This window comes from Lutra lutra, chromosome 10, assembly GCF_902655055.1.
Source record: "Lutra lutra chromosome 10, mLutLut1.2, whole genome shotgun sequence".
Lineage (NCBI taxonomy): Eukaryota > Metazoa > Chordata > Mammalia > Carnivora > Mustelidae > Lutra > Lutra lutra.
This window is the reverse complement of record NC_062287.1, coordinates 45,129,554-45,145,416: the sequence shown is the minus strand read 5'-3', so window position 1 is coordinate 45,145,416 and position 15,863 is coordinate 45,129,554. Positions and strand designations below refer to the sequence as shown.

Sequence of the window (15,863 nt, the reverse complement as noted above, 5' to 3'; positions counted from 1 at the left end):
GTAGATCACATGTTGTGTTCTTACCACAGTCAAAAAAAAAAAAAAAACTCAATCAGAAAACAATTATACAAACACAGTTCTTAAAAGATGGAAGTAGGAATCTCTACTGCGTCATTCTCCAGATGTGAGGTAGTGTCACTCCCTGTGTTCTAATTCTTTAAGATGTTTGTTGGAGGCAGGGTTTCACAGACTACTTCCTGGTGTGGGGGTGGACATCTCATCTGAGTCATAGAAAGTTCCAGAGATTGGGCAAGCTGATAACTTGAGCCAGGGAGATGAGGTCATTCATTTTGCCAACCATTGCAATCTTGCAAAAGGCAGAGGCAGTGACATATTTCCTGGACAGAAACTAAACCTATGTGAGAAGCCCGTAGGCAGAAGAAGATGGAAAGTGTGACCAGTGGAGTTCATTCTGGACCCTGTCCCCACCTGGCCCTCTCCCAACCCCTCTATACTGTAGCCAGAGTGAACTTTTGTCATGAAAGATGATTCAGAAGACCCATCATGATCTGTCCCTGCTCGTTTCTCTCTAGCCTACTGGTTTCCTCCTCTCCTCTCTCTGCGACCCAGTTCTCTAAACATTAGTAAATTTCTTTCAGCTCCACAAGAAACTCATCATTTTCATTTTTACCTGTAGGCCTATGTCCATGCCTATCCCTCTGTTCCAGCCCCTTTCAACGCTTCAAACTGACTAATGCCTACTCATTGTCAAGTTGCAATTCAGACCTCAGTTCCTCTAGGAATCTTTCCCTGACCCTCAAGATTGGGTTAGGTTTTCCCTTCCCAGTGGTTTTTACCCCTATTCTCCGGGTTATCCAACTGTGTTGTGACTGCCTACTAACTTGTCTGCTCCTCACTCCCCCTATACTGAAAGTTCCTTCAGGCAGAGAGAGAGAATCTGCCCAACATCTGACCTCAGGAGATACCCCAAGTTAGAACTTCCCAATCCACTTGCTCCCAAACTTCCTGATCCATAGATTCTGTGAGACAGCAAGTGATTGCTATTGTCTTGAATCACTAAATTTTGGAGTGATTTGTTATATAGAAATGGATAACTAATACACTATCAAAACTTAGTGGCTTTAAACAACCATATCCCAGATTCCGCAGGGTAGTAATTGACAATCTCTTGTTCCTTGTGGCATCAACTGTGACACAACTCAACCATACTCAGCTGATGGGTGGGCATGTTGGGCAGATCCAAGATAGCTTCACTCACATGGCAGGCACTTTTTGGGGTAGAAGGTAGGCTTAGCTGGAACAGATGACCATAGGGCCTACATTTGGCCTCTCCGGCATGGCTATCTCAAAGCAGATGGACTTTTTCATGGAAGCTGGCTTCCCTCAGAACAAGTATCCCCAAAAAACCCAGAAGAAGCTGCATGACTTTTTAATGACATAGCCTTGGAAACAACGTACAGTCATTTCTGCTCTACTCTCTTGGTTGAAAGAATCATAAGACCACCTAGACTCAAGAGGAGGAAAGAGAGACCCCACCTCTTGATGGGAGGGGTTTCAAAGAATTTGTAGTTATTTTTTTAAAAACTCAACTAATTAGGGTATAATTTGCATGCAATAAAATGCACCCATTTAAGTATGTACTTCGGCAAGTTTTAACAAAATGCCTATACCCTAAAACCACTACCGCCACGAAGTTACAGAGCATTTCCTTCCTCCCAAAGTTCCTTCTGCCTCCTTGCAGTCAGGCCCCTCACCTTTCCCTCTCAGTGCTTGGCAACCACTAATCTGCTTTTGGGCTCTTCTAGAATTTTATATGATACAGTATATAGTTTTTCATATTTAGCTTTTTCAGTTAGCTAAATTCTTTTGAGACCTGTCATGTTGTTGGTTCCATGTATCAATAGCTCATTTCTTTTTTATTGCTAAATGGTTGTTACTGTGTGGCTATAGCAGGCAGCTCTTGATGGACATTGGGTTGTTTCCAGGTTTGGATTATTATGATAAAGAGTCTATGAACAGTCATTTTCACCTCTCTTGAACAAATACCTAGGAGTGTGGTTGCTGAGTTGGTCATACAAGAGATATATGTTTAACTTTATAATAGACCACTCCACCGTTTTCCAAAATGGTTGTGCCATCTTACTTTCCCAGCAACAATATAGGAAAGTCCTCGTTGCTCCCCACTCTTGCTAACACACGTTATTGTCAGTCTTTTTAAGCTTAGCCCCTCTAATGGGTGTGTAGTAGTACTCCTTGGGGCCTTAATTTGCATTTCCCTGATGACTAATGTTGTTGAGCGTATTTTCATGTACCAATTGGCCACTAATATGTCTTCTTTTGTGAAGTGTCTATTAAATCTTTGGGCATTTGTAATTGGTTGTTTTATTTTCTCATGATTGAACTTTATTTGTTTATAAATTATGGATACTAATTAAAATACTGAAATATTTTCCCCCAGACTATGGCTTGCCTTTAATCTTCTTAAAACTAACTAAAGAGCAGAAGTTTTTGATTTTTATGAAGTTCAAACTATTATTTTCTTTTTGAAAAAATTCATGCTCTTGGTGTCCTATAAAAAAAATCTTTGCCTACCCAAGATCATGATGATTTTCCCTTATGTTTTACTCTAGAAGTTTTATAGTTTTAGCTTTTATGTTCCGATCTATGATTAACTTTGAGTCAATTTTTTATAGGTGTATAATCAGGTCAAGGTTCATTTTTGCAAGGCGTATGCAATAGTTACAGTAGCATTGATTGAAAATAGTATCCTTTCCTCATTTATTTATCTTGGCACTTCTGTCTGAAGAAATCCTTTATATATGTTTGTGTGTATATACATATAAAATAAAATATGACAGTCAAATATACATAAATATATAAGTATGTATGTTTTTACATATCTATTTCTGGATGTTTTTGTCACGTTCTATTGATCTGTATGTTTCTCTTATGTAGTCATATTTTAAAACTTCCAAAAGCATGTAGCAACTCCTGGCGTTGAACTGCTCCCATGATGTCAGATACTAACGCCCTCAGGCACAGTCCTTATGTGCTGGCTCAGGCTTCTGGGAGATGACACTCTGGCTCCAGTTACCATTCTGGGCTCCTCTCCCTCAGGGAGAACAAAGAGATCATAAAAGTAATTTCAAAAATTAGTTAGGAGGAGGAGGAGATATGTGGGGGGGAAAGTGATGTCATTTCTTTTTGCCAGAGTTCTGGTCATTCAAGTTAAACTTGGTTTCAAGAGATGAAGAGATGGAGAGATGGGCTAGACAGCAGAGCCATGTCTCCAGCCTAAAAGAAAAAGTTGTAGCCCTTAAAAATAAAGTGGGTAACAATCCCATTTTATAATATTGAAACATGCCAATGGATGTTAGATCAAAACAGAATTCCCTCTATGAGTCTGTCACAGCGTCTGCTTAGAGGTAATGTAAACTGTCCCTCTCAAGAGAATATTTTACTTCATGCCTTTTTTTCTCCCCCAAAACACCTATTTAACTGTTTCCTATTTGTCAGGAACAAAGTTTTTAGATAAGAAGTCATAGCAGGGTTTTTCTGTTCCTCAAAACAACTTTGTTGTCAGTAAACTTTCTGATTTACTAGAAATTTGAAGTAATTGATGAAGTCAACAGGTTAATCACTAGCTCAGGTCTCTAAAAATTATTAAGATTAAATATTATTACATTTAGTTGACTGCTTTAGGGTCTGTCTGCAGAAATAGTGATCCTCAACGAAAACAGGTAAAAAATGTGAAAAAAGTATAAAATGTTGAGTGTGCATACCAAACAGGTTATTTGGCATTTTGCCAAATCAGACAATTATATTTAGCTTTTTCTACCACAGAAATTCTTCTATCTGCATTTCTTGGGCATGGGGTGGGGATGGCAGGGATGGGCAAAGGGAGAGGAAGAGAGAAATCTTAAGTAGGTTCCACGCCCAGAGTGGAGCCTGGGCCGGGCTGGATCTCACAACCTGAGATCATGACCCAAGACAAAATCAAGAGTCAGAATCTTAACTGACTGAGCCACCCAGGCACCCCTCTCCTGCATGGCAAGGCTAACAGAAAATCAAAGTCAAATACGGAAACCTGGCAAGTGCTTATCTGGCTTCACTGTTTAACCACCAACTGGCAAATACCTTAAGAAAAACTGCACTGGAGATAAATGATAGGGTAAAAGTACATTTTTGACCCAGGGCCCAGGCCCTCATAAGAGAAGCAGGTCTAAGATTTATAGGAAATGATTTGGGAATGATTTCAAAGTGCTGAATAATCACAAAATTGTTTTTCCATTTAACAGAAATAATCCCCACACTTAAAAATTTTTGTTGGTAGCTTTTTTCCCCCTCCTGCATCTGTAGTCTATTTAATAATTTCACCCCACAATCCCACTGTTGTTATTCTAGGAAAGACTAAAGTACCTAAAAATCCTTTATCAGATGTGTGGATCACAGCAAACTGTAGGCATTTAACAAACACATAACACTGATGGAATAAAGGAAGTTTCAAATGAGGTAGAACACATAAATTATTTCAAACTGGGGTTTTTTTTTTTTTTTTTGGATGGCTTTTCACTGATGAGAAAAACTCCCTCAACCAAAAGCTAATATATGTATTAATGGCTTCCATTCCTTTCTTTTAAGAAGTTCTCAATTTGTTTATTAATATAACACAGATCTAATTAGAAAACATATGATAATCTATTTTTAATATTTAATTTTTTAATTTTAAAAATATTTTATTTATTTATTTGCAAGACACACACACACACACACACACACAGAGCACAAGCCATGGAGAGACAGAGGGAGAAGGAGAAGACTCCCAGAGGAGGAGCCCAACATGGGGCTCCATCCCAGAACCCTGGGATCATGACCTGAGCCAAAGGCAGATGCTTAACCAACTGAGCCACCCAGGCGACCTGATAATCTATTCTTTTTTAATCAAACTCAAGAATGCCAAACAGGTGACTTACGAAGAGTGGCAGTTCAAGCTAGGGCCTCACTTCCTTTCCCGACAGAGAGAGAACTATTTGACTCGGGTGTTACTAGCCTAAGTGGTGCTGCCAGGATGTAAGAAATTGTCTTGAGGCAGAGAATGAGGGGGAAATGCAGGAGAAAAAAGGGACACTTCAAAGGTTGTAGGCTTGTGATATATTTTCCCCTCGAATTAGGACAGAGCTGCAAAAAGTAGAAAGAAGGGGAAAGATGGAATCAAAATCTGTGTTGGTTTTCTTGAGGTTTAGGAGCAAAAAATAAAGCGGGAAGCGAACTAGGATCAAGGGTCTTTCAGAGCTGGATGTTATCATATAAACACTTAGTCCAGGGAGTTGCAGTTCTGTTTAGAGTCAAACCCAAAGGAACTCTTAAAACAGAGAAGAGAGAAGCGAAGCCTCGGTGGCTGAAGGACTGAGCGGGGCAGGACCCGCGCATGCGCACACACCCCGTTTCCCCATCCTGCGAGCTTCTGGAAATCGACAGAGCATCCTCGCTGTCTCACTTTAAACGGAAGAAACAGACACACAGATCCAAGTGTGTCTCACGGTCATAGCGCAGAGCCGGATGTCACGTCTCCACACAACTCACTGCTTATGGATTTGCCACTGGGGGGAGGCAGGGAAGGGGCGTGCGTTTTGTGCAACCAGTAGGGTGAGCCGTGGCGGTGAAAATCGCTTAGGAAGAAGGCGGGAGGGCCGGGGATCTCCGCGGCGCCAGGGGCGGCGCGGGCCCTTCGCCCGGACTCTTCCCCTTTGTGGCCACCAGGTGGCGCGCCTGGCCCGCGGGTAGCGTCTGTGCGGGGGGGCGGAAAGGGGAAGCCCTCGCGCGCGCGTCGCCTTGGAAACGGAAGGCGCTGCTGCGGCCGCGGTGTGGGTGGGCCTGCTCCGCGGGCCGGATGCTCGCGCTACTAGCGAAGTGCATCCGCACCTGGAAGCCGTCAAGGGGAGGTAGGGAAACCGGCAGGACTCCTCGCTTGACCCCTGACTCCTTCCAGTCTTACACTTAAGACTTGACATCTCCACCCCACCCCACCGGCCCTGGAGCTGGCTCCGAGCCCACAGGGGCCCGGGGTCGCGCCCTCCGGGCGATCTCCACCAAGTCTTGCTCCTGGACCGTTGGAAACCGCCAGGAGGGGTTCTCATGGGCCCGCCCCTGTTCACGCAGGAGGTAGAAAGGGAAGGAGATTTTTTTTTTTAAATTTTATTTATTTATTTGACAGAATTCACAAGTAGGCAGAGAGGCAGGCAGAGAGAGAGAGGTGGAGGCAGGCTCCCAGTGGGTCAGAGAGCCCCATGTGGGGCTCGATTCCAGGACCCTGGGATCATGACCTGAGCTGAGCTGATGGCAGAGACTTAACCCACTGAGCCACCCAGGCGCCCCGGGAAGGAGATCTTTTGATCTGATCAAAATACTGATCTCTCTTTGCCTCCTTGCAGTAGAACCCCCAGATGCATTGCTTATTTCTCTTCTAGATCTTCTGTTCCTGGAGGGCAGGATCTAAATTTGATTCAGATTTGTAACTCTCGAGGTGCGCTCACAGCCTCTAGCACACAGTAGATGCTCAGGAAACGAATCCTTCCATTTGTATGGAGTTTTAGGCTCGACAGTATTCCCAAAGCGTTTGAGCTTCCTTTGTAACCCTGACAGGAGGCAGGAAAGATGGGAGAGAACCCAGGGTCAGAGGGGGTTTAGCGGCTTGTTCGAGGTTATAAAACTCACTAGTGGAGGAGCTGGGACTCAACTCAAGTCTCGGTCTGCTTAGTGCTCTTCTCATCGCACTCCCAGGTTTGTGAATGCCTTTTGAGTGAGGTCTCCCACATCCTGCATCCTTCTCAGGCCCCGCACAGAGCCCTCCTGCCTGGGTACTCCCTGAGTGCCCTGAATGTTGTTTCTGGTCTCTTCCTCACCCTCCCAGTCCGCAGACTGGCTTCCGCTCCTAGCGCTGGATGCTGCAAACATCCTTCTGAAGAGGACACTTAGTTTCTTTCTTTGATTAATTTGTTAGATTTGTATAGTACCTTGCTTCTTCACTCCCCTTCTTACTCCATGATTAATTCTCTGCTGGCAAAAGAGAGTTGAGGAGTGGCTTGGGAGAGGAAAGATGTCCCACTGAAGAAAGAAAGATATATACACATATATATTTCTGTGAAGGCGGAGAAGGAAAGTGATAAGACTGGGCATTTATAATTGTGTGTCTGATAACAGCTCATGGATTTCCTTGAATCTCGCCCCCCGCCCCCCAAGACCTGGATCCAGTAGACCTTCATATTCACCACTGTTTTTTGAAGCTAGAAGCCTTTTTGTTCTCTTCCACCACCAGAGGATGAAAATACTACATGTATTTCCCTTATCCTTACAATATTTTTTTCATGATTATGTTTCTGTTCTTTTGTGGCATTTTTAAGTTTGAAGGATACCGGGAGTTGGGGGGGTGGAAATGTAGTTCTGGTTGCTAGAGAAGTTAGTATAATATAGTGCTCTTCGAACTATGTCATGAGCAATTCTGGAGCAGAAGATAGACTGGTTTTTAACATTAGAGTCCAGCATAATTTGAGAATTGCTGTTCAGAAATGTGCCACTGACCAAAGGATTAGTGTTGGTAAAGAAAATACGCGGTAATGTAATATAAATCATCAATTAGGCAAGTGAAAGTTAAGAACATCATTTATCCAGATTTTTATTTATTTTTTTAAATATAAGGTACATTAATAATAGTTAACTTTATTACTTTTTTTTTTTTTAAGTGGGCTCCATACCCAACATGGAGCTTGAACTCACAATCCTGAGACTGAGCCAACCAGGCACTCTATCCAGATATTTTTTAAATACTTCAATTTGAATATATGGTGGTTTAACACATCTCCAAACTGGCTGTGTTTTACATCTTAGAGCTGTTTTGTGCTGTATGTACATAATTGATTAAAAAAACAAGGATGAATTTGTTTTAAGCTAACTCTTAGGTGATACTCTCACTACTAAACGGCTTTAAATGAATTCAGGGTTTTTTATGATATACTGAAGAGTATTTCTAAAACATTAAAAAATTGTATTAAAAATATGTTTTACCGTAAGTGAGAATTTGAATTTAAAGGTGATTTACTTTCAGGGCCCCTGGGTGGCTCAGTCAGTTGAGCATCCAACTCTTGATCTAGGCTTGGGTCTTGATTTCAGGGTTGTGGGTTTGAGCCCCACACTGGGCTCCATGCTGGGCGCAGAGCCTACTTAAAATAAATAAGATTTACTTTCTAAATTAAGGGTATATACAATATTATGAGCAAGTAAATAGTGCCATTGGTAAAGAAAGTGAGTACACATTATTTGTAGGTCATTCAAATTAGACATTTATTAAACATCTAGTTTGCATCCATGGGAGATGCTGTCCTATGGGCCAAAATATATTTTTGAAAACCCAAAGATGGTTTGTCGAAGTGATTAGTTGTTATTCAGTATTAAAGGAGTTGTGTTTTGATGAGGATGAATGCCATGAATGTTTTCAAATACATACTGCAATTAACACTATATTGAGATAGTAGACATCATTATTATTATTTATTAGATTTGTATATTTATAGCTAGTTCATGGCAGAGCCAGGAATAGATAGACCTCAAGACTTCCAACACCCATATAGAGATCTTTTAACTAAACCTCTGCTCTCAACCTCTGAGGGAATCTTATTCAGAACTTTTGCCATTACTAATGCTATTAAGTAAATATCTTCCATTTTAATCTACATTTATATAAAAACATTGGCTAACAAACATCAGAATTCATTCCAAATGTCCAGAAAGGTATCAGGGCAGAACTGCCATCCCTCCCAGCCTCCACAAAATTTGAAAAGCGTCATAAGGAGGCTTCTGGATATTCATGGCTCCACAAAGTCATGAGAAAAGTCATTAGGAACTTTCTATATATTGAGCCAGGATCCTGAGAATGCACTCTTTGTTTTTTGGGTAATTTTGCAGAGTCGAGTAAAGCATTATGGGATAACAGTACATTCGAAGAAGATGGCTAGTATATAGCCAAACAGACAACATTATATAGCCATTTTACCCAAACAGATTTTTTACTTTTCACTGAGAAGCATTCAGAGAATATATTTTGAAACATTTTCTGATGGAAAGTGATTATGGGGTGGGCTCTGAAAAGAGCTGAGTTTTTCAAATATAGCCTCCGTGATTACTTGCCAGCCCTCCCTCCATGGCGTATGTTACTAAAAGCCCCAACAGTGCCAGGAAAGGAAAAACATGCAGAGAAGGTCGAACTGTGGGCAGAGATCTCCGAAGCCTTCATCACCTGCACAGTCTTGCTAGTCTTTTAAAGTTGCTCATTATTTTTTTTAAAGTTCTGCTGGAGTATGCTTCTTTCTTCCCATCTGTCTGAGTAGAGATCTTGTCTCTTCCCAATTTTATAATTAAGGGCCAGGTAAAGCCATTCACAGAGCCAGCGCTGACTAGATAGTTTCAGTTACTGATAAACAGATTAGATGTCCCTCTGTCAGGAATAGTCTATGCAAAAACTTCCTGAAAGATAATTATGTTACTTTGTGAAAATTTTTTTCTATGATTCTCACCCTTTGCTGAGTTAGAAATCCTCTAGATGGTCAGGAACTGTAAATCCTTGTAAATGCTTATGAAAATCCCCACTGCTTATGGGACATTATCAAATGTAGAAGTACTTTCTGAAGTAAGGTTATTAGCTCATTGCAAAAATGCATCTAATAAGAGGGCAAGCCAATGCTTTCTAATTTTCTGGAAAGGGAAACAATGAATATTAATAGAGTTTATGCATAAATCATTTGTGCTTCATGGACCCACATTTTCGCTCATATTTTATTAAAGCCCTTTGCTATGAGCTGCAGTTACATAACTAATTATATTTTAGGCAAAAGAGTTGAAAACCTCAGAGCCAGGTAACTAAGGTAATTGAACAAGATGAGGTCATTTTCCTCCCAGCACCAGATGGGTACTGTAGGTGGAAACACTAACATTTGATCTCTTCCATATGACTCAGAAAGAAAATGAGAGATCAAGGTTACCATTTGTTTTAACTTATAAATGAAATATTTATAGTAAAAATCACTGTTAAGTAGTAACTTACTGTTGCAAAATGAAACACTGACCAGCATGTTATCTTTTCGTGCAATAGTTAAGGTAAAAATTCCGATTCTAAAATAGAAAATAATATTAAAATTCAACTCTGCATCTGAAACAAAAGCACTTATTCTCAGCTGGTAAGTTTCTGTGAACCATGATGGTACAATGACATCTTTCAGTGTGTCGTTTATAGAACTGTTCGCAAATCTTTCACCTCTGAGATGATACCATTGAATATATTATTCTGTCCTAATGTGCTAATCTTTCTGTTGTGTAACCTGTGTGCTTTTCAGCTGGAAGGTATCAGAGTATGTTTGCATCGAGGTATACTCGAATCTGTTAGTGTAGAGAGATGAACACAGTCGGCTGGAAAAGTCTCAGACACAAAGACTGAGCCTGGCTGGAGGTCTAGGAAAACATGTTTCATCTCAGCGAGATTTTCCACTGTGGATCTCAGTGATCTATGTGGATGCCAACCAGGGACCCAAGTCAGTGATGAGGGTTGACAATAGCAAACCGCATGGATTAGTTTTTCCACATATCATCATACTTGGCAGCAAGCAGACATCCTCTTCTTTACAGTTACCTGGAGTTTGAAGAAGCATGATCTAGAGCTTTAAGCAAATGGCCATATTTAATCCTTACAATGGCTTTTAGAATAAGATTTTTGCTCTCACTTTACAGATGATGATACTGAAGCTCAGAAAGATTAAGTAACCTACTCAAGGTCACATAGACAACAGGTGGTGGATCTGGGATTAAAATATGTCTGCCTAGGGCGCCTGGTTGGCTCAGTGGGTTAAAATATGTCTGCCTAATTCATCCATCCATTTCTTTCTTCTGATGAGGATTTCTTGTGCATCTACTTGTGCTAGGTGGGGAAATAGATGAATGCAGAAGAATTATATCATTCCCACTCTCATGGAGTTTGCAGCCATCTAAATAAATAATTACAAAGGCTAAATTCTTTCTACCATACTCAACTACTAATACACTGATTGAAGTTTAGGCACTCTTTTTTTTGAGATTAATGGAAATTAAAAGATAAAAATATGTAACAGAAGACCATATAATCTGAAAAGAAGTCCTTTAGTACCTATACAAAAAATTTATCCAAGAGGTATTCCTGTTTACTATAAAAATATGTGAACAGTGGACCTGATTTTTTACTTTTAAAATATATTATTTTTTATAATTTTTATTACTGATTTAAAAAGCAATTAATAGCTGATGAATAGTTACTATTAATAAAATTTATTACTACTATTCTTTTGCATTTGTAAACCTCTTAGCCATTTAAAAAACCATTTGAATATGCTTTTATTTGCTCTTTATAACAACCCTGGCAAAACCTAAGTCTTTTCGAGTCTAGTTTCTTGGTGCTCATCGAAAATTGTGCTTTTGTTTTATCTTAATTAAGAAAAAATTAACAGACATTTCCTGACCTGCTACTATGGGCAGTGCACGTTGCCAAACAGTGTGGAGAAATAAAATGACTGAAAAAGTTTAGTCCTTGTTTTTAAAAAAGTTTGATAGGGACAACGGATGTAGATGGATAACACAGAGGATGAGTCTCTTAGAAAGTTTTGGGTGGGGAAGTGCTATACCTGGCCAAACATGGAACTTATCAGACTCAAGAATCCACTGATTCATGATGTCCCAGCACTGCAGTGGATAATAGGTCTGGGGACATCGAAACCTGAGTGGAAAAAACAGTTTTAAATTAAGTCCCAGAAGTTCCTCATCTTGAGTAAGCACAGGTAGGGGGCAAGGACAGAATTTATTTACTTTTCCTATTTCTTTTCTAAACAGGTATGCTTCTTACTAACTAAGCAACACAATGGATAACACAGCGAAAGCAAATAAGAAGGATATTCAATATGGGCCACACAAAGAAGTCAAATTGCCTACCAGTGAAGCACTTCTCGACTACCAGTAAGCTTAGATTATGGAATCTAAATGTTCCCATCTGTAAATGGAAATCACTGTTAAGATTCCTATAATTCCAAATGGAAAGTGATACACTCAAAACCTGTCAAGAGAGCTAGCCATGTGCATACTTTTCAAAGTTTTGAAATTTGACTATAACATATTCCAAGTAGTAGCAATGAAACAGCATTCAATAATGTGGTTTTGGCTCCCTCTCTCCCTCTGATGTATTATTGGTCACTCTCCCACATACTGTGTACATAATTTGTATATAACAGCTGGCTGACTTAACCTCTTAAAGCACAACATAGAATAGTTCATGTACATTTATAGAAGAGTAAAAGATTTTTCATTTCTAGATGTTCCAATGAGTATTATCTCCAGAGATAATAGAGATCAAATCCAAATTATGCAATTATTTTTAATAAAAATATTCCCTAGTGTCTTACTCCCAGGAGCTGGAGACAAAACTAGAGGTAATACCTATTCTATGTTTACGATGTATCCAATTCATAGATAGCAAATCCCTGAGGAGATTTTGAACCTCAGCTTTTGGCAGAGGGCAAGTATCTTAATGTGTAATTCTTAGGGAGTGAATGAGTTCATTTCAGTCCTTTCCACATAAGAATGCATTCCATAACCCTCAACAAAGTAGTTGTAGAAGGAACATACCTCAATGTCATAAATGCCGTATATGAAAACTGCGCAGCTAACATCATACTCAGTGGTGAAAAACTGAGAGCTTTTCCCCTAAGGTCAGCAATAAGGCAAGGATGCCCACTCTCACCAGTTTTACTCCACATAGCTCTAGCCACAACAATCAGACAAGAAAAAGAAATAAAAGGCATCTATATTAGTAAGGAAGAAGTAAAATTTTCACTATTTGCATACGGGATGACACCATTATAGAAAATCCAAGGGTACCTGGGTGGCTCAGAGGGTTGGGCCTCTGCCTTCAGCTCACGTCATGATCTCAGGGTCTTGGGATCGAGCCCCGTGTCAGGCTCTCTGCTCAGTAGGGAGCCTGCTTCTCTCTCTCTCTGCCTACTTATCAGCCTGCTTGTGATCTCTGTTTGTCAAATAGGTAAATGTTAAAGAAGAAAAAAAAAAAAGGAAAGTCCAAAAGACTCCACCAAAAACCTACTTGAACTGATAAATGACATCAAGAATGTTGCAGGATACGAAATCAGTATACACAAATCTGTTGCATTTCTATACACTAATAATGAAGTAGCAGAAAGAAAAATTAAGAAAACAATCCCATTTCACCAAAAAGAATAAAATAGCTGGGCATAAAACTTAACCAGGGAGGTAAAAGACCTGTACTCAGGAAACTATAAACACTGAGGAAGGAAACTATAGGTGATACAAACAATGCTCATGGATTAGAAGAACAAATATTGTTAAAATGTCCATACCACCTAAAGCAATCTATATATTTAATGCAATCCCTATTGAAATACCAATAGCATTTTTCACAGAACTAGAACAAATAATCCTAAAATTTGTATGGAACCACAAAAGACCCCAAATAGCCAAAGCGATCTTGAAAAAGAACCACACTGGAGGTATGACAATCCCAGATTTTAAGATATACTACAAAGCAGTAGTAATCAAAACAATATGGTACTGGCACAAAAACAGACATGGAGATCAACAGAACAGAATGGAGAGCCCAGAAATAAACCCATGCTTATAAGGTCAACCAATCTTTGACAAAGGAGGCAAGAATATGCAATGAAAAAAAAAAGCAGTCTCTTCAATAAATGGTGTTGAGAAAACTGCACAGTCACATGCAAAAGAAGGAAACTGGGCCACCTTCTCATACCATACACAAAAATAAACTCAAAATGGACTAAGGAACTTAAGGTGACACTGAAACCATAAAAATCCTAGAAGAGAGCAGAGACAGTAATTTTTCTGACATCAGTGATAGCAACATTTTTCTGGATATGTCTCCTGAAGCAAAGGAAGCAGAAGCAAAAATAAACTATTGGGACTACATCAAAATAAAAAGCTTTTCACAGCAAAAGAAACAATGAACAAAACTAAAAGGCAACCTACTAAATGGGAGAAGATATTCACAAATTACATATCCAAAAGGAGTTAGTATCCAAGATATATAAAGAACTGATACAACTCAGTTCACACACACACACACACACACACACACACACACACACACATCTAATTGAAAACCGGCAGAAGACATGAGCAGACATATCTCCAAAGAAGATATCCAGATGGCCAGAAGACACGAAAAGATGCTCAACATCACTCATCATCAGAGAAATGAAAATCAAAACTATAATAACATATCACCTCACACCTGTCAGAGTGGCTAACATAAAAAATACAAGAGACAATAAGTGTTGACGAGGATGACAAGGAAGAAAAAGGAACTTCGTCAACTGTGGGTAGGAATGCAAATAATCTCCCCACACAGAAAACAGTATGGGGGTTCCCCAAAAAGCTAAAAATAGAAATACCTTACAATTCAGTAATTGCACTACCTAAAAAATATAAAAACACTAATTCAAAAGGATACATGCACCCCTATGTTTATTGCAGCATTCTTTGCAATAGCCAAACTATGGAAAAGCCCAGGTGTCCACTGATAGATGAGTGGAATATATATATATATATATGATATATATCATATATATATATATACACAAATACACACATATTTTATTATATATAATATATAATTGTATATTTATAAAATTATATAATTATATACTATAACTATGATTATTATACATATAAATAATATGATATATAAATATATAAATAAATTAATGAAATATTATTCAGCCATAAAAAGGAATGAAATCTTAGCATTTGCAATAACATGGATAGATCCAGAGAGCACAATGCTAAGCGAAATGTCAGTCAGAGAAAGACAAATACCATATGATTTCACAAATATGTGGAATTTAAGAAACAAAACAAATGAACAAAGAAAAAAAAGAGACAAGCCAAAAACAGACACTTAACTACAGAGAACAAAAGGATAAGGTTACCGGAGGGAAGGTGGGGGGTTGGGTAGGGGAGAAATAGGTGCGGGGAATTAAGAGCACACTTACCAAGATGAGCACTGAGTAATGTATAGAATTGCTGAATCACTATATTGTACACCTGAAACTAATATAACATTGTATGCCAACTATACTGGAATTAAAATTAAAAAAAAAAAAAGACATCATGCATCTACTGAACAAGTACTTGAATGTTTACCAAGTCCAAGGCAAGTGCTAGAGGACAACAGCAAACAGACTATCCAGTTCCTACCCAGATGAGGCATGGGAGACAGACATTAGATAACTACTTCAAACTTTTTCAAAAAATTGCATAGCTACCATTAAGTTGCTATGAAAGAAAAGTATATGGTCCTGTGTAATGGTTTAACTAAAGGACTTGGTAACAGTCAGAGGGGTCAGGAAATCTTGGAGTGAGTGACGTTGAAGCTGATATCCGGCAGAGGAACAGGTGTTTTGGAGACAAAGGGTGGAGGAGAAAAAGGCTTATGGGAAAGACACTGGTGTCAGGGAGAGCTTTTCAGAGTCTAGGAACGGAGAGAAGGCCGAGAGCGGGAGAAGCGGTAAGAGCAGACTGGTGATATCAGCAAGGGTGAGATAAGCCAAGCCCTGTGAAGCATGTGGGATTCGGGACTGGGCTCTACTTACTGGAGGGGACCAAAGTTGCAAGGATGGAGCCCGTGAGGCTGGTGACCAGTCTGTGACACTGGCCTTCCAGAGATTTGTTTTTAACAACATTCAAAGAAAATCCATCTCCTTCTTGAGTTTCTCAAATCTGTCTGTTCTTTTTAGAGGACAGGGAGTGAAAGGGCCAGAACACTAAGAGAAACACCCATAGGAAGG

The 15,863-nt window shown here is 39.5% G+C and overlaps 1 protein-coding gene and 1 long non-coding RNA gene across 5 annotated transcripts in view; one reads left to right on the top strand and one right to left on the bottom strand.

Moving 5' to 3' along the window:
- Positions 1-221: 221 nt before the first annotated feature.
- On the bottom strand, positions 222-12,942 carry LOC125078382 (uncharacterized). The gene is made up of 3 exons (XR_007120879.1): positions 12,904-12,942; positions 4,935-5,139; positions 222-338 (listed from the first exon to the last, which is right to left on the bottom strand). It is a non-coding gene; the product is annotated as an uncharacterized LOC125078382 (long non-coding RNA).
- Positions 5,780-15,863, top strand: part of CCDC83 (coiled-coil domain containing 83) — a 54,346-nt gene continuing 44,262 nt past the window's right edge. For 3 of the 4 annotated variants that reach the window (XM_047690952.1, XM_047690954.1, XM_047690950.1), the window contains exons 1-2: positions 5,780-5,903; positions 11,863-11,985. In XM_047690952.1, the coding sequence (XP_047546908.1) occupies positions 11,891-11,985 (95 nt within the window). In that variant the 5' untranslated portion in view covers positions 5,780-5,903; positions 11,863-11,890. Of the gene's footprint in view, positions 5,904-6,371; positions 6,466-11,859; positions 11,986-15,863 lie in introns of those variants that run through there. The other variant, XM_047690951.1, reaches the window with a different exon arrangement.